Source organism: Danio aesculapii, chromosome 7, assembly GCF_903798145.1.
Source record: "Danio aesculapii chromosome 7, fDanAes4.1, whole genome shotgun sequence".
Lineage (NCBI taxonomy): Eukaryota > Metazoa > Chordata > Actinopteri > Cypriniformes > Danionidae > Danio > Danio aesculapii.
Genome location: NC_079441.1, coordinates 7855495 through 7883153, shown reverse-complemented (window position 1 = coordinate 7883153; position 27659 = coordinate 7855495). Strand labels below are relative to the sequence as shown.

The window sequence follows — 27659 nt, the reverse complement described above, 5'->3', positions numbered from 1 at the left end:
ATAAGGGACTAAGCCGAAGAGAAATTAATGAATGCATAAATAAATACATCCCAGACATGTTTCAGATGACAAATTCAGATCTGTACAGCAGTCTCCTCCACTCACCAGTCCTCCACAAGTGTCCAACGAGACGAAGGAGTCCGTATGATTGAGAATGGCTCCATTATAGAAACACTGGCGGACCTTTGGAAGAGGCTCATGCTGAACGCTGCCCTCCTCCCTCCTCTCCTCCGTCACAAACCCCTCGGTGAGGAAAGAGGCATCTCTCTGGAGCTCCAAGTACAGCTCCTTTCCAAAAGCCGGAAGCCGCAGGAACAGATGGTTCTCGCGCTGAGGGTCCGAGCGGCGTTTGCGGCCTCTGCTCCACCTGTAAACTCCCGAAAGCAGGTGCATCTCATCCGGCTGCAGCTCCTGTGGCACGACCACATCTGTCTCGTACATGGCAGATTGCACTAGGAGACATGAAATGTGTTATTAAAAGAGGCAAAAACAATTCATGACCTTCACAGCCAATTACTTTTCAGTCATAAGCAGAAACCTTTGCATTCACTTGAATCACTGCTGTATTTTATACATTTTTTTAAATATATAATAACTTCCATAACATTTCTAGATTCATTCATTTTTCTTTGGCTTAGTCCCTTATTTATGAGGGGTCGCGACAGCGGAATGAACTGCCAACTATTCCAGCATGTGTTTTACGCAGCGGATGGCCTTCCAACCGCAACCCAGTACTGGGAAACACCCATACACTCTCACACACATACACTACGGACAATTTAGTTTATTCAATTCACCTATAGCGCATGTCGTTGGACTGTTGGCAGGCCCGGATTGGCTAATCAGGAGAAGCGGGAGTATTCCCGGTGGGCTGGTCCATGTTTTGGCCGCAAGGGCCGGTGTCCCTAGCTGCCTGCACTCTCAGCAGTCACACTTTTTTCATTGATTTATTTATTTGACCATAACCTCACTCTTTTAATTCACTATTTTACCGCAGTTCCACTCTTTTGATTTATTTTCTCGCAGCTCCGTGAGCAGAATGCAGCCTGCAGGTTAATGATGACGTAATTATCATTCGACTCCCTAACAGCGGCACCTTGCTTATCAGCAAAATCATTTGTTAAGAGATGCGGGAGAGATGAAAATTTTATTATAAAATCACAAATGTGCCGCTGAACAGGTCAGAATTAAAAAAGCTGACTACATTTTTCATTAAAACCAGCGCCAGCGAGAGTACAACAGCACATGAAGATGATGAAACGGCGTGTAAGTTAACTTTAAGCTAGTTAAGAGTGACGCAAAACAACAATGTCTGCAAACCATCGTTTATGTACTGATTTTCTTGTACTGTAGCCCTTCAGCAGCAGCAGCCTCTTGTCCAGTTTGCTGCTAACAGTGAAGAGCCAGGCCCTGTAATGTTACCAAGCATCAGTCATGAGCCCAACACACTAGAATGGGCAGGTAGAATTGTCACTGAGTGAATATAAGAATATTAATGAATATTACACCAGACAATTAATGAAATCAGATAATTCACTACATTAATAAATCTGACTTAACTTGATCAGAAAGCTTAAAAATGGAAAAAAGATGAAGCCATCATTAGAAAGTAATACTGTGGTTAAAAGTGTTTGGCAGATAACAGTGCGATACTGGTTTTATTCTTTATTTGTGTTTAAGGACTGGATATCTGGAAAAAATTTTGCACAGAATATATATTCAGATATTGCAGAAAAGGACATTGTGATGTTATAAAGAATAGTGTTGGAGATTTAGCTACCCTTTATTGTTCTCATATTTATGAAAAATATTTGAAGTTATGAAGTAGCTTTTTCCTTAAAAAAGACATGATAGTGTCATTAGAAAGTTCAATACCTTTCATTTAAATTTTATACATATAGCTTAATATATATTGTATTTATTTCATATTTTTAGCTACCCATTATTCATTCATTCATTCATTTTCTTTTCGGCTAGTCCCTTTATTAATCTGGGGTCGCCACAGTAGAATTAACCACCAACTTATCCAGCATATGTTTCACGCAGTGGATGCCCTTCCAGCAGCAACCCATCTCTGGGAAACCCATACACACTCATCACATACATACACTATGGACAATTTAGCCTACCCAATTCACCTGTACCACATGTCTTTGGACTGTGGGGGAAACCAGAGCACCCGGAGGAAACCCACGCAAACGCAGGGAGAACATGCATACATATTGCTGTGAGGCAAAAGTGCTAACCACTGAGCCACTGTACCACCCATTTCTAGACCTAAAAATCACAATGAATCTCTGCTTATGTGGGAACCCCTTAAAGTCCACATAAAATCCAAACTAACCATTTTGATTTTGTTCTCTCACATTGCTTGTTTTGTGGTGAACAATTCATCAGTGCATGTCATTAAGAACAAAAAAAAGTTTGCTTGTGTAATCAAAAATTAAAATCTGAAAATGGACTTTTGAGTTAAATTCCCAAATTAGGTCTGTCTGAGGTCTTGGGCGTGGCTAACATACTTAACCACACCCCTCCACCAGTCAGTGTTGACAACAAACAGAAATGGTGAGCAGGACGCGTCTGTTCAGTTGTAATAACCTTCCCCAAACCCTTTTCCCAATGTTTCTAAATAGAAGTAAACAAGCCACATCCACTGTTTTCTCATTTAATATTCAAGGAACTGTGTCACAATACAAGACAAAAACGATTGCAGCTTCTAGTTCATGCAGACTTTATAGTCGGCATAAGGCTTGGGCGGTAATACGGTAATATGGTATACCGCGGGACCAAAAAATAACAACGGAATCAGTTTCAGTACCGTTATACCATCATAAAAACCAATGCACTTATATAGGAGACAAGTATTAAATATTAAATATTATTTATTTAATGCCTAAAAAGGTGTATGCGTGATTGTCATCATGGAACAGTGTGGAGGAGAGAGAGAGAGAGGTAAGATGGCGAGTCGTGCAACATGACCTGGTCTCGAAAAAGAATACGACCTCTGTGGTTTGGCTGTATTTTTTCATTCACTCCTTTAAGTGGACTATATTAGTGAACTAATGTAGGGACTACGGAATGAGGGATTAGGGATTTTACATACAGCACTAGTTTTATAAGTTAGAGTTCAGTTTACAAGTCTGTCTGCGGTTATAGAGGGAATAAAGTTACGGAAATGGAGACAAGCTACAGAAGTCACCAAAAACAGCATAAAATGAAAGTGACTAATGAACTGCACACAGAACTATAAAAAGTGCACACTAAAAACACAGCAGGCTCGCTGCCTAGACATCATTTTTGTGCATCATACAGTTGCATGAGCTCACATGCACTCTCAGCACTATGATGTAACACGCAATCTTTGCCAAGATGACTGCTTAAAGCTGCTGTCTAGGAAAGGCAGATCACTAGAGTACAATATGTTAGGCAAAATAATACACTGTAAAAATGGTTCAGTAGAAATTGTTGCAAAAAATTTATAAAAAGTCAAATTATGCTGAACGTTACTATTTTTTTATTCAGCCCATATAAATTGTTTACAACCACTTTCCTTAAAAAAATGTGTAAATCCAATGAATTTTTTTCAGTGTAGCTGAATGAGCTCACTTGCGCTCCTGAAATGGAGATATTGCATAATAAAAAAATGTTAATTATATCTAAAATGTAAGTAATGTTATTTATATAGTGCATTTATCATGTACCCAAAGCGCTTCACAATCATGAGGCAGGTCTCTCCACACTACCACCAGTGTGCCGCATCCACTTGGATGATGTGACAGCAGCCACAGGACAATAGCGCCAGTGCACTCACCACACATCAGCTATTGATGTAGTGGAGAGGCAGAAATACAGCCAAAATCGGTGGACGGGGATGATTGGGAGGTCATAATCGGTAAAGGGCGATGGAGGGAATTTGGATGGAGGGACACCGGGGTTACACCCCTACTCTTTACGACAAGTGCCATGGGATTTTTAATGACGTCTAATCAGAAAGACGGTGCTCACTGACAGGATAGTGTCCCCTTCATTATATTGGGTCATTAGGACTCACACAGACCACAGGTTGAGCGCCCCCTGCTGGCCTCTCTAACCCCATTCCCAACAGCAACCTGGTTTTCCCATTTGGTCTCCCATCCAGGCTCACTATACTAGGTCATTAGGACTCACACAGCACCCCCTGCTGGCCTCTCTGACCCCACTTCCAACAGCAACCTGGTTTACCCATTTGGTCTTCTATCCAAGCTCACTATACTGGGTCATTAGGACTCACACAGACCACAGGTTGAGCGCCCCCTGCTGGCCTCTCTAACCTCACTTCCGACAGCAACCTGGTTTACCCATTTGGTCTCCTATCAAAGCTCACTATACTAGGTCATTAGGGCTCACACAGCGTCCCCTGCTGGCCTCTCTAACCTCACTTCCAACAGCAACCTGGTTTTCCCATTTGGTCTCCTATCAAAGCTCACTATACTAGGTCATTAGGGCTCACACAGCGTCCCCTGCTGGCCTCTCTAACCCCACTTCCAACAGCAACTTGGTTTACCCATTTGGTCTCCTATCCAAGCTCACTATACTGGGTCATTAGGACTCACACAGACCACAGGTTGAGCGCCCCCTGCTGGCCTCTCTAACCTCACTTCCAACAGCAACCTGGTTTTCCCATGTGGTCTCCCATCCAGGCTCAGCACTGCTTAGCTTCAGCTTTGAGTAACCGGTCTTGGGCTAAAATATATTTCTATAAATTATATTTAAGTGTGGTTTATTCATAAACTAATTTTGAGAGGATCACGTGCTCATGATCAACACGGCTGGCTCCTCATTAACTCCGTAATCTGACCCATTAGATGATTACAGATGCATTATAAATAACCAGAGTTTTTCACTCTAGTTATCTTCGTCTTGAAGCTTCACCCCTTCCACCCCTACTTCCTCCCCCTTTTTTCCGATAGGGCGACACGGTGGCCCAGTGGCTAGCACTGTGGCCTCACAGCAAGAACACCGCTGGTCCAACCTCCTATCGGGCTGGTTAGTGTTTCTGTGCGGAGTTTACATGTGTTCGTGTGGGTTTCCACCGGGTCCCCCGGTTTCCTCCCACCGTCCAAAAACATAAACCATAGTCAATCGACTAAACAAATTATCACCAAAAACAACCCTAGTTTACACTTCTCACGTGGCGACAAGCAGGGGAGTTCTCGAGACCTACCTGAGCTCGAACTCCCCTCTTGCCCTTCTAACAGGAGGGAGCCCCGAGCTCGAGGATATTACGAGCTCAGGGCTCTCTCCCGGGACAGCATGCCAAATACGCTTTATTGATTATCAGCTAAGTGTGAACTGTTGAAAACGCAATAATGTACCTAAAATTAGTATATAGGAGCATAGTGTGTCATTTGGGACACTACTAGTGTAATTAGAGGATCCAAATTGGAAATTCTAAAAAGAATAAGTGCATTTTACTCATTTTTGATATAGTCCAAGGGTGTTTAAGCTCTTTTAGCTCAAGATTTAGTCAGTCCTGGTGTTATAGGGAACAATACAGGAAGTAATTTTTACCAACAGTGATCAGATTGTGTAACCAAAGTCATACTAGATGAATAATACAGAATTTTAATAGCATTAATACTGTATGGACTAGTGTCTACTCAACTAAGGTGTTCAGAATGTATTTTTATAAATATTATTGCCTTTTTATATATGCAATTTATTTTATTTATTTTATAGTACTGAGAGCTCTGCTTTGACGTGTGAATTCCCATTTGGGACTAATAAAGTCAAAACAAACAAACAAACAACTTTCTATTTTGCTCATTTATTTCATGTACTGTCATTCCATTAAAAATTTACTGGGAAACTATCTGAATTTCCAGTTAGTAAAGAAAAAGAAAAACTTTAGTGTTGCATTTGGTACAACACTGAACTCGTGACTATGTGGTTGAGTGTATAAGTGCATAGTGTGTCATTTGGGATGCAACTATCATCTACTGTTGCTTAGCTGCTCAGTATATGACTTCTGTATGCTAGTAAGCTGACTATCTAGACATCATTTTTGTGCATCATAGAATTGCATGAACTCACATGCACTCTATGACGTAACATGCCATCTGTGCCAAGATGAGTGGCTAAAGGAAGGCAGCTCACTAGAGTATAGAGAACACGCTGTTTGGCTCCCTACCTAGGCAGTATGTTGGGCATAATAAAACAATGGCTCACTCTCAAATGCACTCTCATCTCTATGACATAACATGCAGTCTTTACCAAGATGAGTGACAAAAAATGCTTTCTAGGAAGGCAACTTACTACAGTTCAGAAGAACAGTTCACTCTATCTAGCTGCCTGTTTAGGTATGTTCATATTCACTATTGAGCATATGATTATCCTAGCATTACACCTTGGCATGGGACGGTATATGATTCTGACAGTGTGATAACGTTGGATAAAATTAATTTCCTCTTTGAACACAATATTTTCGCAATATATATTTTGTTTTGAGAAACATTGTAAATATTTTGGAGCAGTAAACATGTCAGGCTAAATAAATCAAATGAGTCATTGACTTCCGCTATCTTCGTTAGTTTCAAAAACTAGTTTACAAAAGCAGATCACTTTACAATTTAAAACAGCATCTTTGGAGATTTTTTCTGCAGGAGATATTGTTGTCCTAAAAACTAAAATGAAACGTAAAAATAACCTTACATATACCATAGGAACGGTATAACAGAAAATGTTGGCGTTTTTTTTCAAACTGCGTTACACCTTGAAAACGGCTATTATCCCATGCCTAATTACACGTAAAATGCCTAAATGTGACACCCCAAAATGTTGCAAGCATGTTGCATATCTACTCATGCTCTTCTGTGTACTAGTAAAAAAGTCTAGACAGCATTTTTGGTCATTGGTTGCACAAGTTCACACACACTTACAGCTAAAAGAATGTCTAAAATGCCAAAAATGGGCATAAATGCCACTAAATGTTGTCTAGATAGCTGCTTGTTACAGAATGAATTTGGCTTCTGTTCCCTAGTAAGCTGAATACTTAAACAGTATTTCTGAGCACCGCTCAATTAAGTGCGCACACAAGCACTAACAGAACAAAGAGTGTGTGAAAATACCTAATAATATCTGCATGATAAAATGCCCCTAAATGCTGTCTATTTAGGCAGCGCACTTTATAAAGAATGTGGCTTATGTTCCCTAGTCAGCTGTCTATGTAGACAGGACTTTTGGGCACTGACAGCTGCACAAGTTCCTATACTGTAAAAAATGCTGGGTTCAATGTAATCGGTTTGTGTTGGGACAACATGAAGGAATTAAGTTAATTTAATCATTTTTACAAATGTAAGTCAATTGAACATAAATCAATTAAGTTGTCCCAAAAGAACTCAAGAATTGAGTTGTTTCAGCTCATATTAAATAAGTAGTTTGAACAAACAGCAAACATTTTGAAAAAAAATGCCTAAACTGTGTCTTGTTTTCTCTTAATTAGGCTCTGTGACTCATTTAGCCCCCCTATATTTCTACTCAGCCCCCCAAAACGTTTGTGATTAGCTCATAAACTGTACACTAAATTATCGCCTCTGTCTCCTTTAAATCTGATAAGAAAACTGTGGCAGAATTCGGCTCCTCCCCATCTTTTGTTTCCTTTGATCAGCAAACAACAGCAGTGCAGAGTGAGAGAATAAGGTGTGTGTTTATTGATACATTGTTATAATTTCTGCATATTTGCAGTTCTTTGCTATAGCAATACGTGTACTGTATCACTTGTACCCCAATTTCATAAAGGAGCAATCGGGTTTCACATCTACTGTTTCCTCGGTGCTCACCTCATAATCACAGCTGTTTCCTCCTGAGAAAATGCAACTCTTAACGAACATTTTGCTAATTTATTTCAAAATGAACTGTGAATATAAAACACATTACAGTGCATGTGACATTAACTACTAGACCATACAAGCACATGATTAAATACAGTGACAGAACCACTCAGTGAAATGTACTCATTTTAACTGTCAGCAGACAGAGATAGAAACATCATGTGAAATCTTAAACTAAAAAATATATATAATTCTTGTTTATTATTATGATTCAGATCATAAAATATGGGAATTAGCCTGTAGGTTTAAATATATATATGAATATATATATGAATATATATATATATATATATATATATATATATATATATATATATATATATATATATATATATATATATATATATATATATATATATATACTGTAAAACCCAATAAGTTAAGGTAACTCAAACCGTTAGAGAAAACCAATGCAACAAACCATTTAAGTTCAAAAACTAATCCTGATGAGTAGTGTGAACTTAATCCATTTGACTAAAAGAAGCAATTTGAGCACAGTAAACTTGATTAATGAAGAGAACTCAAACCAACTGAGTACTGTAAAACCCAAAAAGTTAAGGCAACTCAAACCATTTGAGAAAATCGATTGCTACGAAACATTTGAGTTAACTACACTCATTTCATCGGATAAAGTTGACTGTTGGGTTTTACAGTGTACACTGTAAAAAGTGATTAGTTACTTAAAGCGAGTAAACCAATTGCCCTAAAAGCAACAGGTTGACTTTACAAAGATAATGTAAGTAAACCTAATGTACCTTGCAACTGTTAAGTTGACTTCGTTTTTATAATTATGCTAGCTGAACTCACTTTTTTAAAGTCAACTAATCCCTTTTTACAGTGTCAGACTATTTTAGCATGTCTGTTTTCAAATAATTACTGTAGTTATTACAATATTACATATTTGGTGCTTCATTAAGTTTATAAAATCTACAGTAACAGCCTTTATTGCGTTTAGAAGACACACTTATGGAGTCTGGAAGAGCAGATTTATTTTACTGTATAACTATTTGCTAGAAAGCTAAAAAAAACAAATATATATATATATATATATATATATATATATATATATATATATATATATATATATATATATATATATATATATATATATATATATATAAAGTGAGTACAATTTGCATAATTATACAGTTGCAAGTTACATTAGGTTTACTTACATTATTTTTGAAAAGTCAACTTGTTGCTTTTAAGGCAATTAGTTTACTCGCTTTAAGTAACTAATCACTTTTTACAGTGTATATGTTATTATTATTATTATTATTATTATTATTATTATTATTATTATTATTAACCTCATAAGAAGCTGAGCCCTCCTAAAATTCAAATCTTAAAATCGCCCCTGCTCTAGACATTATGCTTGGGCATCATGCATGTTATGTGAGCTAACAGCTAAGCAAACGTCTAAATACTATCTAGTTAGGCAGCTCACTTTTCAAAGACTCTGTCATTTCTGTTCCCTAGCAAGTTGACTATTTAGACAGCATCATACCGCTGCATGAGTGAGTTCACATGCACCCTCAGCACTTTGTGATGTAACCATAGCCGTAGCATTCAGCTTGCCAAGAAGAGAGAGCACGTGACGTCACAGCACTTCTTTCCGCCTCTGTAGCCCAAAACAGCTGTCTAGGTAGGCAGCTCACTAGGTTTTGACACACAGCCAACCTTCTTGAAACGTGCCCTGGGTGGCAATCCCTATTTATGGCTCTTAAATAAACATTTTCATCTTAATTGAAACAGCATGGCTGAAACTTCGTTTGTAAGCAGCAGGAAAATGTGCAGTTAAAATTGCATCAACAAGTCAGTGCTAGCAGTACTACAGTACATGTAGTAAATGTAGTAAATTTACCATGGTAACCACAGTTTCCGGCGTTATTGAGACTAAAAGAATATATATTCAGGAAAATTGTGCACGTTTTCATTTTACTTCTGTCGTTTAATTAATTTTCACTTCATGTAGCAATAGCATGAGAGCTTAAAACTGGTTACCATGGTGAATTTCTGTCAGGAGTATCGCAGGTGCAGCTGTCTTACCTGATGTTGCCTTAAATCCAATGCAAACGAGAAGATAAGTCAGGAAAAGCAGTAGAGTGTCATTATCGTACATTGTTATTATTAGCAGTAGTAGAAGTGTTATATCTTAGAAAACAGTCTGCAGTGTGAAGAAGACGGACAACGTGCGCTGGCGGAGCAGCAACAGCGGACTGACGCGAAGTTTCAGAAAGTTTAATTACAGTAGACTGGGAACACAACTTCAGGCAGAAACCCCGCCTCCAGACATAGACGCTCCGCCTCTTCTGAATTCAGATTGGTCGATGAGATCTAAATAAATAAACCGCTGCAGCTTCATTGGCTGACGTTATTGTCAGTCAGAAAAGAAGGGCAGAACAGTGCACGCGGTCCCAGATTTATTGAGAGAAAGCAAATCATCGGCACACACACACGGTCAGAAGCGGTATGAAAAGTCAGTCAGGTACATTGACGTTTATTAGATCGTTTGTTAGGCATTAAAAATACGTATGAATGCGAAAACAGCAACGAATTATGTTTAATTCAGTTAGTTTAGTAAGTTTTAGCGCATGTTTTGCTTAGACCAGTTTAAACGAATTTTCTTGTCTTTGCTTTGATACACGTTGCCAAGCTGACGTGTAACCTTAGCTAATACTTGCCAAGCTTCCAAACGAAAAATCAACTCAATTCTTGTAAATAACTACATGAATAACAACAGTAACAGAATCTTAAAGGGACCGTTAACCATAAAACGTTTAAAAAATGCTGTTACTCAGACTGTGAAAGATGTCCTTTTTCCTCAACAGAACATTAAACAAGGTTTTTACCAAAAATTGTGAGCTAAAATGGCATTTTGAGAGTAAAAAAAAAACATACAATCTAATTTTATCCATAAATTAATAGGGATTAGGAATCTGTCCTTATGCATTCTGGAAATTTGGGACACAGGAGCCTGATTCCTATATTTTAGCAATTCCAGCGTTATGGATGTGACATTTGCAGTAAAAGCTCCTAACATAAATTCACGTATGTTAACATAATATTGAAACAGCTGTTAATATTTTCGTGAACAACTGACCACAGAGTTAAGGGACCAGAAAAATATCAATCTGTAAACATGATTTGTACTTTAAATGAGGAAAATAAACATGCGTTATGGATGTGCCCCAAAAAATCTGACAGTTTCAATTCAGTGAGTTAAACTGCATGACCCAAAAGAAATAATGCTAATCAAAAGGATAAGAGTTGGTTCTCTATAGAATAAAAATAATTTATTTTATTTTAGTTATTATTTTTGCATTTATGAGGTAAACTTTTGCATTTATGAATGTGACATCTCTTCGTTATGGATTTGATGGATGTGAAATTGCCAATTGTGAGACTTTGGTAAATCAATTATAATTGTTTGAAAACATTGACAGATACATTTTTGAGTATTTCAAAGGTCCTTTAAATGACTTGCTTATACAAAAAACTGTATTTTGTTCCGTATTTTCATAACTTTTCTTGGCTAGGTTGACATTTGCATGGAATAGCTCATATTTTGATTTCTATAGTTTTATATCATATTCATATATATACTAATTTGCAATAAAATTGAAGCGCTCACACTGCAATAAACAAGGAAATATGTATGACAATGTTTTCTTGCAGCAGCTTGTTGATTACCTGTTCATTTATTTGATCGGCTCCTCTTCATCTGTGCTGGAGACAGAATATTATGGATATTTTTAGCTTGTCAGACACACAACAAGCATTTCTAAAGCTATCTACACATTAGTCAATTATATTATGAGTATTTGTAAGATGTTTTTCTAAAATTATTATTATAAAAATATTCTACTTATATTGGTTTACATTGTGCGCTTCTGAGCATGTCCGAAAACATGGTGAAACGCAACTCTCCATAAAATAGATTCCCAATCTGTTTACCTGTGCCTCCTTTCCATACATTGAGGTCTTATGAAGCAAACGTTTGGCCTGCAATGCTTGTAATCCAAATCCATAGCCTTTGCAAATGGTTCTGATCTCTTTTTAAGTCAGAACATAAACATAATGTTAATGTGTGTCTGCACAAAGTTATTTTGCCATTATAAAAAAACTAATTTCAGCCACTTTGAACTGTATTTCACCCTATAATCACCAAATAAATACATTTAAATGACAATGATCTGACCACAAACCTAGTTTTCTATCCCTTTATCAGCAGATTCCACCCCTCTGTGGCGTATGTTGGCAATATCTGGTTGCTGTAATTGCATGCCATCAGTTTTAAAAGCAAGAAGTGTGATGCAGTATTGGTGAGTATCAATTTAAGTACTCAATGATTATTATTTAGTGAGCTTAAAACTGTCATATTAGTCATTTATCAGTCAACACACACATACTGTATATAGCATTGCATTTTTATGGTGGGACAAACTTTAAAATCATGTGCATGTCATGTGGTTTGTTTAACACAAAGAATGTTGCTAAGGCATTTATATGTGGTTGATATTGTAGCAATTTAGCAAATACCACTAATTAGTATCCCATATCCAAACAAGAGAAAGTATTAATTGTTCTTATGGACCTGAACGGACATTCTGTAATGGATTCATCTTCTCTGCATTGGTTGATAGATTCACTTACAGCAGTATGAGCTATGAAAAAACTTATATCAGCAGACCATACCCTGAGAACAAAGCTCTTGCAAGTGGATAAAGTTCATTAGAGTAGGTCAGCAGAGGCTTTAATCCTATTTCGAGTGCTTTGATTTCTCATTCCTCTTTGGCAAAGCACTACAGAAGAGTTAATGCTGCTTCCTGTGGATAGTGGGGCCGCTGGCACAAGCAAGTAGCCTATAACAAGCAATGGCCATGGCAGAACTATCCGGGCTGGATACCATGGCATTATGATGATAAGTGATCACAGAGTGCAGAATATACAGCAAAATAAAATGATTGTAGCTTGAAAGTACTAACAGTAATAATGATCTGGCATGTTAAATCACTTAACCACCCAGAACATCATTGAATAAGATCCTAGTGCCCTAGAAATCCCTTAGCAAATGCCCTAAAACACCCAAAACATCCCAGAAATTCCCTAAAACATCCCAAAAGAGATGTCTAAAAAACATCACACATCCCATAGCAATGCTCTAACAAAAAGATAACAGTGCTCTAAAAACACCCAGAACAGCCTAACAACCCCTTAGCAATGCCACAAATGGCCGATATAACACAGCGTATAGCAAAACTAAAAAAAAATGTAAAACACCCAGAACTTTACAGTAACAGCATAGCAATGTGCCAAAACACCCAATACACCTTAACAATAATATAACACCCAGGCTGTCTTAACATAACAATGAACTAAACACCAAGAACACTTAACAGTACCATAATGCACAAAAACACAAGTACGCCCTAACAGTGACATGACAATACTCAACATTACCCAGAACACCTTAACAACAATGTATTAACAACAATGTAGAAATGCACTAAAATCCAAAGGACACCCTAAGATCAATTTGACAATACACAAAATCACAAAGTCGACCTAACAACAACATGACAATACACAAAAACACAAAGTCGACCTAACAACAACATGACAATACACAAAAACACAAAGTCGACCTAACAACAACATGACAATACACAAAAACACAAAGTCGACCTAACAACAACATGACAATGCACAAAAACACAAAGTCGACCTAACAACAACATGACAATGCACAAAAACAGACAGAAGACCCTAACAAACACAATATTGCAATAAAACAACCAGAAAACCTTAAAAATAATATAACAATGCACTAAAAATACCCAGGACACCTAATCAATACATGACAATACACAAAACACAAAGTACACCCTAACAACAACATGACAATACACAAAAACACAAAGTACACCCAAATAATAATATAACAATACACAAAATCACCCAGAACACCTTAACAGCAATGTAGAAATGCACTAAAATCCAAAGGACACCCTAAGATCAATATGACAATACACAAAAGCAAAAAATAAACCCTAACAACAACATGACAATACACAAAAGCAGACAGAACACCCTAACAAACACAATATTGCAATAAAAACGCAGAGAAAACCTTAAAACAATATAACAATGCACTAAAAACACCCAGGACACCTAAATACATGACATTACACAAAAACACAAAGTACACTCTAACAACAACATGACAATACACAAAAACACAAAGTACACCCTAACAACAACATGATAATACACAAAAACACAAAGTACACCCTAACAACAACATGACAATACACAAAAACACAAAGTACACCCTAACAACAATATGACAATACACAAAAACACAAAGTACACCCTAACAACAACATGACAATACACAAAAACACAAAGTACACCCTAACAACAATATGACAATACACAAAAACACAAAGTACACCCTAACAACAACATGAAAATACACAAAAACATAAAGTACACCCTAACAACATGACAATACAAAAAGTCACCCAGAACACCTTAACAACAATGTAGAAATGCACTAAAATACAAAAGACACCCTAAGATTAATACACAAAAACAGACAGAACACCCTAACAAACACAATATTGCAATAAAAACGCAGAGAAAACCTTAAAACAATATAGCAATGCACTAAAAATACCCAGGACACCTAAATACATGACATTACACTAAAACACAAAGTACACTCTAACAACAACATGACAATACACAAAAACACAAAGTACGCCCTAACAACAATATGACAATACACAAAATCACCCAGAACCCCTTAACAACAATGTAGAAATGCACTAAAATACAAAGGACACCCTAAGATCAATACCCAAAAACAGACAGAACACCCTAACAAACGCAATATTGCAATAAAAACACCCAGAAAACCTTAAAACAATATAGCAATGCACTAAAAACACCCAGGACACCTAATCAATACATGACTACACAAAAACACAAAGTACACCCTAACAACAACATGACAATACACAAAACAAAAAAATACACCTTAACAACAACATGACAATAAACAAAAACAGACAAAACACCATAACAAACACAATATAGCAATAAAAACACCCAGAAAACCTTGAAAAAAGTGTAAGAATGCACTAAAAATACCCAGGACACCTAATCAATATATGACATTACACAAAAACACAAAGTACACCTAACAACAACTTGACAATACACAAAAACAAAAAACACACCCTAACAACAACATGACAATACACAAAAACAGACAGAACACCCTAACATACACAATTTTGCAATAAAAACACAAAGAAAACCTTAAAACAATATAACAATGCGCTAAAAATACCCAGGAGACCTAAATACATGACATTACACTAAAACACAAAGTACACCCTAACAACAACATGACAATACACGAAAACAAAAAGTGCACCCTAAAAACAAGATGACAATACACAAAATCACCCAGAACCCCTTAACAACAATATAACAATTTACTAAAACACACAGAACACATTGACAACAATATATTAATGCACGACAATCACACAGGATACCCAAACAACATGACAGTACACAAAAACACAAAGTACACCCTAACAACACAAATTGAAATAAAAACACACAGAACACCTTAAAACAATATAACAATGCACTACAAATACCCAGAACACCCAAACAACAAGACAATACACAAGAACACAAAGCCCCCCTAACAACAACATGACAATACACAACACAAAGTACACCCCAACAACAACATAACAATACAAAAAAAGAACACCCTAACAACATAACAATTAAATAGCAATAAAAACACCCAGAACAGCTTAGAAACACTATCACAATGCACTAAAAATACTAAGGACACCCAAAAACAACACAACAATGCACTAACAACACCAAGATCACCCTAACAACAACATAACAATGCACTAAAACAGACAGAACACATTGACAACAATATAATAATGCACTAACATTACCCAGGACACTCAAACAACAACATACCAATACACAACAGCACAAAGTACATCATAACAACAGCATGACGAAACACAACAAAACACCCAGAACACCCTAACAACATAATATTGCGTTAAAAAACCCGAAACACCTTAACAACGATATTACAATTCACTAAAAAAATACCAAGGACACCCAAATAACATGACAATACACAACAACACAAAGTACACCCTAACAACTATGTTACAATACAATGACAATGCACAAAAGACAAAACAACCTAACAACATAATATTGCAATAAAAATACCCAGGACACCCAAACAACATCAAAACAATGCACTAACATCACCAAGATCACCCAAACAACATAAAACACCTAGAACACCTTAACAACAATATAGCAATGCACTAAAATACCCAGGACACCTTACAACACAATGCACTATATGCATTATAACACCATAACAATACACTAAAACACACATTGACAACAATATAATAATGCATTAAATGCAGAACACACGACAATCACCATAACGATGAACTATAAACACCCAGGACAGCCTAATAACAATTTAACAGTGCTCTAAAAATAATTTAAAAAGAAATAACAATGCCCTAGCAACAGTGTTGCAATATGCTTGAAAAAAACAGCATAGCAATAGGGTATATGCCGAGCTAGTGTTGTTCCCATGCTGATAAACTTCCGGTGACCTGTTATTGTGAGTTTTTTTCCATTTTATACGATTCCTCTTACAGCATCAATGTTGTAATGTAATTAAAATACAATTAGTTAAATAGACTTTGGCATACATTTAGTTGCTCAAGCGTAAAAAGAGACAAAAAGCCGTGTACTCGTACACGCCTGTCAGAATTGGCAGGCTAGCAGAGAAGCTCCTTTGAATATACTGGGGTATATTATAAACAGGGTTCGTACAGGTGCTGGAAATCCTGGAAAATGCTTGATTTTCAATATAGTGATTTCAAGGTTAGAAATGTGCTTGGATTTTGGATTTTTTTTTTTTTTTGAGAGAGAGAGAGTACAGTTAGTGGTATAGCCAGAGAGGCAGTTAAGATTAGGAAGGAAAGTGGAGACTAAATAGTTGAGTTTTTAGTCGTTTCTTGAAGACAGCAAGTGACTCTGCTGTTCTGATGTAGTTAGGGAGTTCATTCCACCAACTGGGCAGATTGAATGTGAGAGTTCGGGAAAGTGATTTCTTCCCTCATAGGGATGGAACCACGAGGCGACGTTCATTCACAGAACGCAAGTTTCTGGAGGGCACATAAATCTGCAGAAGTGAGAGCAGATACGAAGGAGCAAAGCCAGAGGTCGCTTTGTAAGCAAACATCAGAGCTTTGAATTTGATGCGAGCAGCAACTGGCAGCCAGTGCAAACGGGTGAGTAGCGGAGTGACATGTGCTCTTTTGGGTTCATCAAAGACCACTCGTGCTGCTGCGTTCTGAAGCAGCTGAAGAGGTTTGATAGAATTAGCTGGAAGCCCGGCTAGCAGAGAGTTGCAATAGTCCAGTTTGGAGAGAACAAGAGCTTGAACAATGAGTTGAGCTGCATGTTCAGATTGGAAGGGTCGGACCTTTCTGATGTTATAGAGTGCGAATCTGCAAGATCGAGCAGTTCTAGAAATGTGGTTAGAGAAGTTTAGTTGGTTATCCATCGTTACTCCAAGGCTTTTTACCATTTTGGATGCAGTAACGGTTGTGCCATCCATCTGGATTGAAAAGTTATGGTGTAGAGTCGGGTTGGCAGAAACTTCAAGCATTTCCGTTTTCGCAAGGTTAAGCTGAAGGTTTTAGCTTAAAATGCATTTTGCACATAACGAAAACCATTTGACAGGAATATTCCCTGACTCATAAGGATTTAATTTGTTACATGACTTTTGAATAGCGGTGGACATGAACGTTTGGTACTACACCTAAACACAATCTGACTATAAGCTCATTTTTTGAGAAATCAACTGTAGATAGAAAAAGACCAAACTTAAAAAGATACCTATCCAATAACTAAACTTTTTTTTTTTTTTACCGTTTTTGGGGGAACTAATTCAATAAATCTATACTCCAAAGTATTCAACAATTTAAGTTGAAATGTCATATTGTGTTTTTTAAAATAGCACAACGGATTTAAATGTGGAAAAGTACATACAGCAAATATTAATGTAATTTATCGTGGTTGTTAGGTGCTGAAAAAATATAAAAACGCACCTTGAAAGTACTTGAAAAGTGCTGGAATTTGAAGTTGAAAAAAGTGTAAGAACCCCGTATAAAGACATGGTGGGGAAAAATGTAATTTAACGCAGTGCTTCTTGTACAATCTGAGACCCACTTTATATCGGATATCACTCAGCCAGTGGAGATTGCTCATTTTTGAAGAAAACAGACCTTAAACGCGCCGATTTTTGCAAGGGCATACAGTTCACCAGAAGTGCTTAACCCAGGTTACTGGCAAATTAAAAGTCCTAGCATACTTCTGCATATCCCATTAACTATAAAACCACTGAGAAAACTTCAGCAACTGCATAGCGACACACTCAGAAACATTTAGAGCACCTTTGAAAAAACAGCATTGCTCACACTTTTTTCATGAAATGCATAACATAGTTTTATAAAACATTTATTAGTTTCTACTTAATTAATGCTTTTGCTGTGTGGTTTCCTGGGTGTGCTGAGTGTTATTTGTTTGTTTGTTTTGAGTGTGTGTTGCTGAACAGTTGCTATGGTGTTCTAGATGATTGCCTACTGGACTAAAATCACAGAAGACCACCCTCAAGTCTCTGTAATGACTCTGTCCTTTTCTTTTCGTTCTCCCAGCTAATTTTTTGTGTTGGGTTTATCATCTACCAAGCAAAAACATAAGAAAAATGCAATAGAAAGTTAATTGCACGACTTGCAATTTGATGTTTATGAACATGTTTATATCTTTGTTCAAAGATTTATATGAGCCGCAGTAATGGTGATGGCTAGTATCAAAACCACTGAATTTGTTCTTCATAATTTAAATGCACTGTTTTCCTCATTACATCAACATTAATCTCAGAATCTTACATCATTCCTCTGCACATAAAGACAAGAACTAAAATGATTGTAACACCTCAAATGACACCATTTACCAGGCACAGATATGAGTTGGCATTTCTGAACAAGTTCTGTGCTTATTGTAAGGGTTAAGAGCATGGTCAACTGCTCCCCCTAGTAGCTAACAAAAGCAGTACACTACACAAATAACATGCTCAGTGTAAGTGAATTTATAGTTTTTCTCAGTGGCTTTGGTGCATTTCTCACAACACTATTTACATTTGCACAACAATTAGTCATTTGTGCACATCATAGTAGCAGTTTCTCATCCCTTCAAACAAATTGCAAATGCTTTTGGACCTGCATAATTTGCTTTCATACAACTCTCTGCTGTTTTATAACATTATCATTTGCTTATATCATGTCAGTCAAAATTAACTAAACTTGTGAATTCTGAATAGTCATTCCATATAAAACTAATAGTCCTCATTTCATTACTCGAGTCATTACATACAAAAATGTTGAACTAGTTGTCAAAATCTGTCAAGCTAATTCTATAAAAAAAAACTTTAAATCTTTTTTTTTCCCTGAAAATGTCTTCTAAAATGAACAATTTAATGAATGATTTACAGACCTGTGTGTGTTGTAGGTTCAGTTCCAATATGTACTGCAATATTGTTTACAGTTGTGCACAGCTCTACCTAAAGGAAGTTTATGTTTGTTGTAAATAAGGGTGTATTTATTCTTTTACACAATGCTGTGATTAAATTAGAATTGCAAAGAGCAAATGCAGTAAAAATGTGAAACATACAGATTCAGTGTCTTGTACTCAGATACCTCACTAAATACAGTGATGTCTAACTTTACTGTAGTTTTCAAATGGCTGTGCAAATAGTATATAGTACTGACTTGAGCATTTTCAGGAAGTGTCACCAAAATCTGACTTTTGTGCATTGAAAAACTGTCATAATGAAAACATGACAAAGCCATTTGACTATCTTGTTCATAAGTGAAGTTTTCAAACTAATTTCGAGAGGAGCACGTGATATGATTGACTGCAGCTGGCCACTCATCTACATTCACTAGTTAGCCAATCAGATTAACCCCAACTCACTATAAGTAGCCTAGCTAGAACTACTCTCTTATCTTCGTTTTCCGAAGAAACCCCCCATCCACCCCATCTCCTCCTCCTTTCTACCTCTTACCACGGGGAGCTCTCGAGAACCACCTGATCTCGTACTCCCCGCATATGCTCTATGGACCAGGCGGGAGCCCTGGGCTCACCTATCTCCGAGCTCAGGGTTCTCTCCCGGGACAGCATGCCAAACCTGCTAACAGTTGTCAAACAATATCTAAGTGTGAACTCTTGAAACAATGGTGTCAGAACTTTTCATCTTGATGACACTTTCATTGACATGAATACTTGCTTTAGAGGAATGAGCTCTCCATTTTGAGCAAGTGACACGCTTTTGCAGGTTATCAACAAGGTTTTGCAGTTTGTACTAATTGTTTTGAGAAATGCATTAACTGTTGTGCAAATGTAAAAAGTGTTGTGAGAAATGCACCAAAGCGACAGAGAAAAACTGTAAATAGGCAGTTTGATTGGTTTCATTATGCCATCAAGCTGCTTGTGTGCCATTTACACACATGCTTTATCAAATCTACATTTTACCATTTACTCACCTTGATGCTTGAAATGTGTAAATGAAATTAAACATGACCAAAGTTTGTGCAAGTTATCTGTTTGTGAGCTTGACCATCAATTTCTTCATCCACCATCCTTAATTAATGTCTATTTTGAGCAAGAAAGAAAATTTAAGCTCTTTTACTAGCTCAGATAAGAAATTGGGGTCACACTTTATTTTGATGGTCTGCTTGTTGAATTTAAGTTACATTGCATCTACATGCCAACTAATTCTCATTAGATTCTCATTAGTAGACTGTTGGGTTAGTGTAAGTTGACATGTACTTGCAAAGTTTCTTATAGTCAGTTAAATGTCTGTTGAAGAGCAGTATCAACAGATATTTATCAGACAGTCAACTAATACTCAAATGGACCATCAAGTAATGTTACCGAAATTGTTGATTTTGTTTATTACATGCAAAACTTCTAATGGCTCATTATTGGAAAAATTCAGAAAGCCCTCCTTTTCAAACAATGGTTGCAAGAATTGTCTCATTGTTTGGCATTAGAAACAACAACAAATTAAGGTATATAGTTAAGAGAAAGCCTGAAATGTTTTTCAAAGTAATAGTATTCCGCTGTGGTGACCCCTGATGAATACATTTCAATAGAAGTGAATGAGACCAGAAGTCTCAACACATTTGAGTTACAATGGCAGCACCACTTAAAAATAAGGTTGAATGGGATAAAGAAAACATGACATGTATTAAATTGAGCATAAACTAAAGATCTGGAAAAATATATACTGAAATACTTGATCAAAATGTTTATTACTCCAAAATTAAGTTTAAACATTTAAAAAAATATCCTTCAACAAAGCCTTTACACATTCAGTGCATAAAACAGTAAATGCACTACATAAAAGTCTCAGAACCATCTCCGTTGATCTGTGGGTCTCTGCATCACCCAATACAAACAAAAATGATTTGTCATATAATATCTTTGGCAAAGGTCTGACCTCATTTACATCAGTTTATTCTGTAGTCAATCATTCATACGTCAACTAATTAAATAGCCTAAAACACATAACAAATCAGTCACTCGCAGATGTGAATATTCCAACATACAAACATGATTCCACATACACGATTCCTCAGATATACTTAGGTAGTTTTAAGTCACGTACATAATATTTTATGAAACTGTCTACACTAGATGCATCAGTTATCTTCTGGTATTAGATAGATAGATAGATTGATGGATGGACGGACGGACGGACGGACCGATAGATAGATAGATAGATAGATAGATAGATAGATAGATAGATAGATAGATAGATAGATAGATAGATAGATAGATAGATAGATAGATAGATGGATGGATGGATGGATGGATGGATGGATGGATGGATGGATGGATGGATGGATGGATGGATGGATGGATGGATGGATGGATGGATGGATGGATAGACACTTTAAAGCTAGCCATTTTCATAAAACACACTTGAAGGCGACTCTTGACTGACTGATGTCCTTCATTTTCAATGACAGCTGGTAATTTGAGTTGAGCATGGTGCCATGCAGTGACATTGGGAGTGCATGAATAGAGTATGCATATTACAAACCAGCAGTACAGAGACTCAGTGACATCCAGCCATCAAATGATTATACAGATGGCTTGCTTTAAAAAAGTGAACTGCAATAAGCAACAATGTTGGATGCATCCAGTGTAGATACAATGTAAGGAGCCATTCACACACAATGCATTTTTTTTTATTCCAATGCGCGTCTTTTTCCATTGTTTTTCTATGTAAACAATAAATGGACGTGCATGACCATTACGCTCACATCATGCATCTTTTACAGCGCCTTGGATTTAAAACATGTACAGTGTGGAAGCATTAAAAGTGTCCAAGAAGATGCTAAATCATAAATCATCATCGTGCGATTAGTGAAGAGCGGGGAGGGGGGGGTGATTGGGGTTGCTGCATGCAATAGTGAAGAGCGGGTTTGGAGATGGTTGAGCGCTGGGTTTGGTATGAATGAGACTGTACCAAAAAGCTGGCCGAACTGTACCAAAAGGCTGAGGAGCGGGGGATGGGGGGATTCCGGGAGTTTTCCGGGAGTCAGAACAATATGGGAGATGGGTCTGAAATACGGGAGACTCCCGGGAAAAACAGGAGTGTTGGCAGACATGGTCTTTTTAAATGTTATGTAGGAGAAATAAGTGATGACCATCCTTCATGCAAAACATCAGCGGAGTCTTCCAACAACGGCGAGCCGGGATGATTTTAAAAGTATATGACAATCTTTGGACTATTTTGAGTAATTAATAAAAGAGCCTAAAGCAGAAATACATGGCTGAAAAAATAAATCATGATGGCAAAGCACATTGCATTTCATCTATGTGGTCTAAGAAGCAAGTAAGTTATTATATATGGAAAAAAAGGCCTTCTCCTAACGTAGCAACTTCCATTTTTTTTTTATATTTGGCGCCAGTTTATCAGGACGTGACGATAGACTTTATTTGCACATTTTATGCAATATTCCAGTTTTGCACTTACATTTAATTTGCGTCTTTGGATAAAAACATGACTACTGTTTAGACTACATCAATGAAATCACCAAATGGCCTTAAACAACAACTAAATGCACTACAGAATGTTACGTTTTCAAACTCATTCACAAATTGCATGTCTTCTATCAGTGCTGCATGAGCTTGGTTTGCGGTGCTAACTGCAGACCGCTGATGACTTGTTAGTCAGGGTTCATAAACTAAACGTTACCATATCAGCACAGCTAAATTAGGTTACACAGACTTCACACCGCATGTAAATGCATTAACCTGCTTTCTGTCAGCTTGTTATAGGTGCAAATATTAAATGTAATGTCAATATGTTCTCATGTTAGTCTCACATTTATAGCGCATGTATGACAAATAGTTAACACTTAAAAACACCCTTGAAAGAAACATGGTACTGATGTAAGCTACATTTGGAATAATTGGAATAATTTTCACAGCCTAATACTTACTACTCTTGACTACTTTAGATGAGCTACGTTTTACTCATACTTTGAGATGGATATTTATACTCTAGTTACACTCATTTTTGTAAGTAATGGTATTTTTACTTGAGTATGATTGTCAATGTTCGTTATACCACTGGTCGCGGCTCTGTTTACAGCAGCAAGTTGGCGTGGACAATGGTTTTATTTGATATTAACATGCTGCAGGAGGCGCTTTAAAAAAATCCCAAGTGCTGTTTCGCGTTTTTTTGATACAAATTTCTCCTATCTGTGTAAATGACTCCTAACACATGTCCTAACCACATGCGACACACAAGATTCCACCGACAAACAATTTGGCTGTCTGCACCAAACGCAGCGCGATATTTCAGAAACATTTAAATACCAGCTCCAGCACTCTCAACAAAATGGTAAAGGCTTTTAATCTAATACATATCAAACCTTTTTAAGATTCTGAATATTAATGGGCTACTGGGTGACTGATGTTGTTGGGTTGTCACTTTTCTGACTTTCATTTTCAAATTGTCTGCTAATTATTGAAATTTCAAGAACTGAGATCAAGAACAATCTGTTGCTTCTTTCAGTAGTATTGCAATAAATGTCACATTAAAAAAATCACATTGATAGCATTTAATAGAGAATAAAGCACATAATCAGTACCTGAGGTGATCATTATCTTAATGTTGTTGTTCTGCTGCGACGTCTTGTTTCTAAAATAGAAATTTTACTCATTGCTGTTGCAGATGCTTAGAAGAAAAACTCCTTTTAACATAGAAAAAATTGCTTTTATCGTATGTTACTTCATCACTTCGTGTGTGTTTAGGACATGGTGTAAGAATGAATAGAAACATTTACTCTCTACCATTAGAGCTCAAGCATCAGTGTTCATTCATTAATTCTCCTTCGGCTTAGTCCCTGATTTATCCAACCCAGGCTCATTCCGAAAACATAGTCCCGAGGACGTTTCTGGAGACCGCGAAATATGTTCCGGGAGGTACGTATTTTTGCAGTTTTTGGTTTACGCGAATCCACGAGAGGCCGCTGTGTGCGCCTTTTTGGCTTCTCTGACGTCTCCCGCGAGTGCCGTTCGCGCCCGCCCTGTTCTCGCGTGAACCCACCAGAGGCCGCTGCCGAACGAACGTCTGTCTGACTGGCTGAATGATTGACTGGGCGACCACCCAATCGGCTCCTCTCTTGCGTCTCGAGTCCGCTGACGCATAGGATGAGCTAACCATACAAACTGGTTGCGGCGGGAAAGCCCTCCAAATGAAGGTAAGCGTTCAGCCGGCGAGCGCTAAAAGGAACGGCGTCATACCGCCCCGCAGCGTTCGCTTAAAAAATGAAATGCAGCCATACGTAACTCCGGCTACATAATTCGCGGTCTCCAGAAACGTCCTCGGGACTACGTTTTTGGAATGAGCCTGGGTTGGATTTATCAGGGGTCACCATAGCGGAATGAACCGCCAACTATTCCTGCATATGTTTTATGCAGCGGATGCCCTTCAAGCTGAAACCCAGAACTGGGAAAGACCCATACACTATCACATTCACACACACACTCACACACTACTGCCAATTTAGTTCATCCAATTCACCTACAGCGCATGTCTTTGGACTGTGCACCCAAAGGAAACCAACGCCAACACGGGGAGTACACTCAAACTCCACACAGAAATGCCAACTGGCCCAGCCGGGACTCGAACCAGTGACCTTCTTCCTGTGAGATGACAGTGCTAACCACTGAGCCACCGTGAGCCCCTCAAACATCACTGTCCTGAAGTTAAAGTGAAACAAGCAGATGTTTGTCTTCAAAATAATAAGCAAGAAATACAGACAAGAGATTATTTCAGTTCTTGATAGACAGCAGAGGTTGATGTAAAACTCAGCAGAATGGTGGATGAAGCCAGTGTGACGTGATCTTTGAGCTCCAGAAACAATGAGGAGTCAATTAAAGTGTTATTTCACAATTACCCATATGATCCTGTTCCATAATAAAAAAAAAAAGTTGAAAGGGAAAAAGGTTTGAAGCAGCCAAGACACACAGTGTCTCCAGTTAAGCCCATTGGGGAAAAAAGCTTTTTCAGTTTTATTAAAAGAGGCAATTTGTTTAGACAGGTCCTCTGGCACAGTCTCTGTGTGACGATAAATCAAAAGTATGTTTCTGGCTCCTTGCGTCCCTGAGGGAAATTCAATGTCCTTCATAGTTTGAGAAAAGAGGTGTCAGTGATGATTAGCCCCGCCTCCTCCTCTACAACCATTGGTCACTTTCACATGTCCATCATTGTCCTCAGTCACGCTAGTCTCCCCATCTTCTTCGTCTTCTTCATTATCACTTCTCTCGTCTTTGGTTAACTGTGGAAAATGAAGCAGGGTTGAAGATCAAAATAATAATGGAGGCAAGCAAAATAGACTCTTTTATTTATACATCAAATTTAAAGAAAAAACCTGAGTGGTGTTTGAAAATTGAGGGATTTTACATGGCATTGTTTCATTGCTAACGCTACAATAACGTCCCTGATTAACATTAATTAGTGCATTAATTAACAATTTTAACTACCATGCGTAAGTATGCTAAGATGTTGTGGGTGGGCACCAGGGAGTTCCTATGGTGTTATTTATTATATTGTTAACCATTTATGTAATGTAATGTGTATTTATATAGCGCATTTACCGTGTATGGCCATACACCCAAAGCGCTTCACAATCATGAGGGGGGTCTCTCCACACCACCACCAGCGTGCAGCATCCACTTTGATGATGCGACGGCAGCCACAGGACAATGGCACCAGTGCGCTCACCACACACCAGCTATTGGTGAAGCGGCTTTGACACAATCTACAGTGAAAAAAGCGCTATACAAATAAAGGTGAATTGAGTGGAGAGATTCGGTGGATGGGGATGATTGGGAGGCCATTGAGGGACTTTGGCCAGGACACCGGGGTGAGACACCTACTCTTTACGAGAAGTGACATGGGATTTTTAATGACCACAGAGAGTCAGGACCTCGGTTTAACGTCTCATCTGAAAGATGGCGCCCACTGACAGTGTAGTGACCCCTTTACTTTTACTGGGGCATTAAGACTCACACAGACCACAGGTTGAGCGCCCCCTGCTTTCCTCACTAACACCACTTCCAACAGCAAACTAGTTTTCTCATGTGGTCTCCCATCCAGGTACTGACCAGGCTCAGTCCTGCTTAGCTTCAGTTAGTAAACGGTCTTGGGCTGCAGGGTGGTATGACTGCGGCATTAACTGTAAAATCCCAGTGGTTAACAGTAGGGCTTTGTGATTAATTGAAATCATATTAAAATCACGATTTGGACATGCGTGATTTCTAAATCACCTCACAGCACGGTTTTCTTGCAGTATGGTATTTAAACCAGTCATAACGCAGCACACCTAAACAGAGCACGAGAACAGAAGACTGAATCTTCTATGTATATATGGATGATGAGTTCAGCACAGGAGGACTAGGTGCTGAAAAAGTCAACATCTGTGGTATTGGATTAAGTTATTTTGGGTACAGGAAGTCCTATACAGTGCATTCAGAAAGTATTGATAGCGCTTCACTTTTTCCACTTTTTTTATGTTACAGCCTTATCCCAAAATCGATTAAATTTATTTATTTCCCCAAAATTCTACATACAATACCCCATAATGACAATGTGAAACAAGAGATTTCGAAATTGTTGCAAATTTATTAAAAATAAAAACCCTGAAAAATCGCATGTACAGTATTCACAGCCTGTCGTGAAGCTCTATATTGAGCTTTGTGTGTGTACGTGTTTTTGTGACATATCAGGACACAAATCTGTATAATGACATAGGTATGACACAGGTATTACAAAAAGAAGGTGAAATATGAGGACATTGGTGACGTCCTCATTTCTCAAAAAGCTTATGAATCCCACAAGATGAGTTTAATGAGAGAGTAAAGCTGCACACAGTCTCCTGTGATGGTTGGGTTTAGGGGTAGGGAGGGGTGAGGGCAATACAATATAATAAAATGAATGGAAACCTATGTAATGTACCCACTTTTCACAAAAACAAACGTGTGTGTGTGTGTGTGAGAGAGAGAGAGAGAGAGAGAGAGAGAGAATGAGAAAGCAAAGGCTGTGTGGATTTT

At 37.7% G+C, this 27659-nt stretch overlaps 2 protein-coding genes across 3 annotated transcripts in view; both read right to left on the bottom strand.

Annotated features, from left to right (window-relative positions):
* Window positions 1–10075, bottom strand: part of adamts17 (ADAM metallopeptidase with thrombospondin type 1 motif, 17) — a 312511-nt gene extending 302436 nt beyond the window's left edge. For both annotated transcript variants that reach the window (XM_056461008.1, XM_056461009.1), the window contains exons 1-2: window positions 9918–10075; window positions 106–452 (exon numbers count right to left, since the gene is read on the bottom strand). In XM_056461008.1, the coding sequence (XP_056316983.1) occupies window positions 106–452; window positions 9918–9990 (420 nt within the window). In that variant the 5' untranslated portion in view covers window positions 9991–10075. The remainder of the gene's footprint in view (window positions 1–105; window positions 453–9917) is intronic.
* Window positions 10076–21318: 11243 nt separating this feature from the next.
* cers3a (ceramide synthase 3a) overlaps window positions 21319–27659 on the bottom strand; it is a 48345-nt gene continuing 42004 nt past the window's right edge. The window contains exon 11 of the mRNA XM_056461007.1: window positions 21319–25885. Within this exon, the coding sequence (XP_056316982.1) occupies window positions 25754–25885 (132 nt within the window). The 3' untranslated portion in view covers window positions 21319–25753. The remainder of the gene's footprint in view (window positions 25886–27659) is intronic.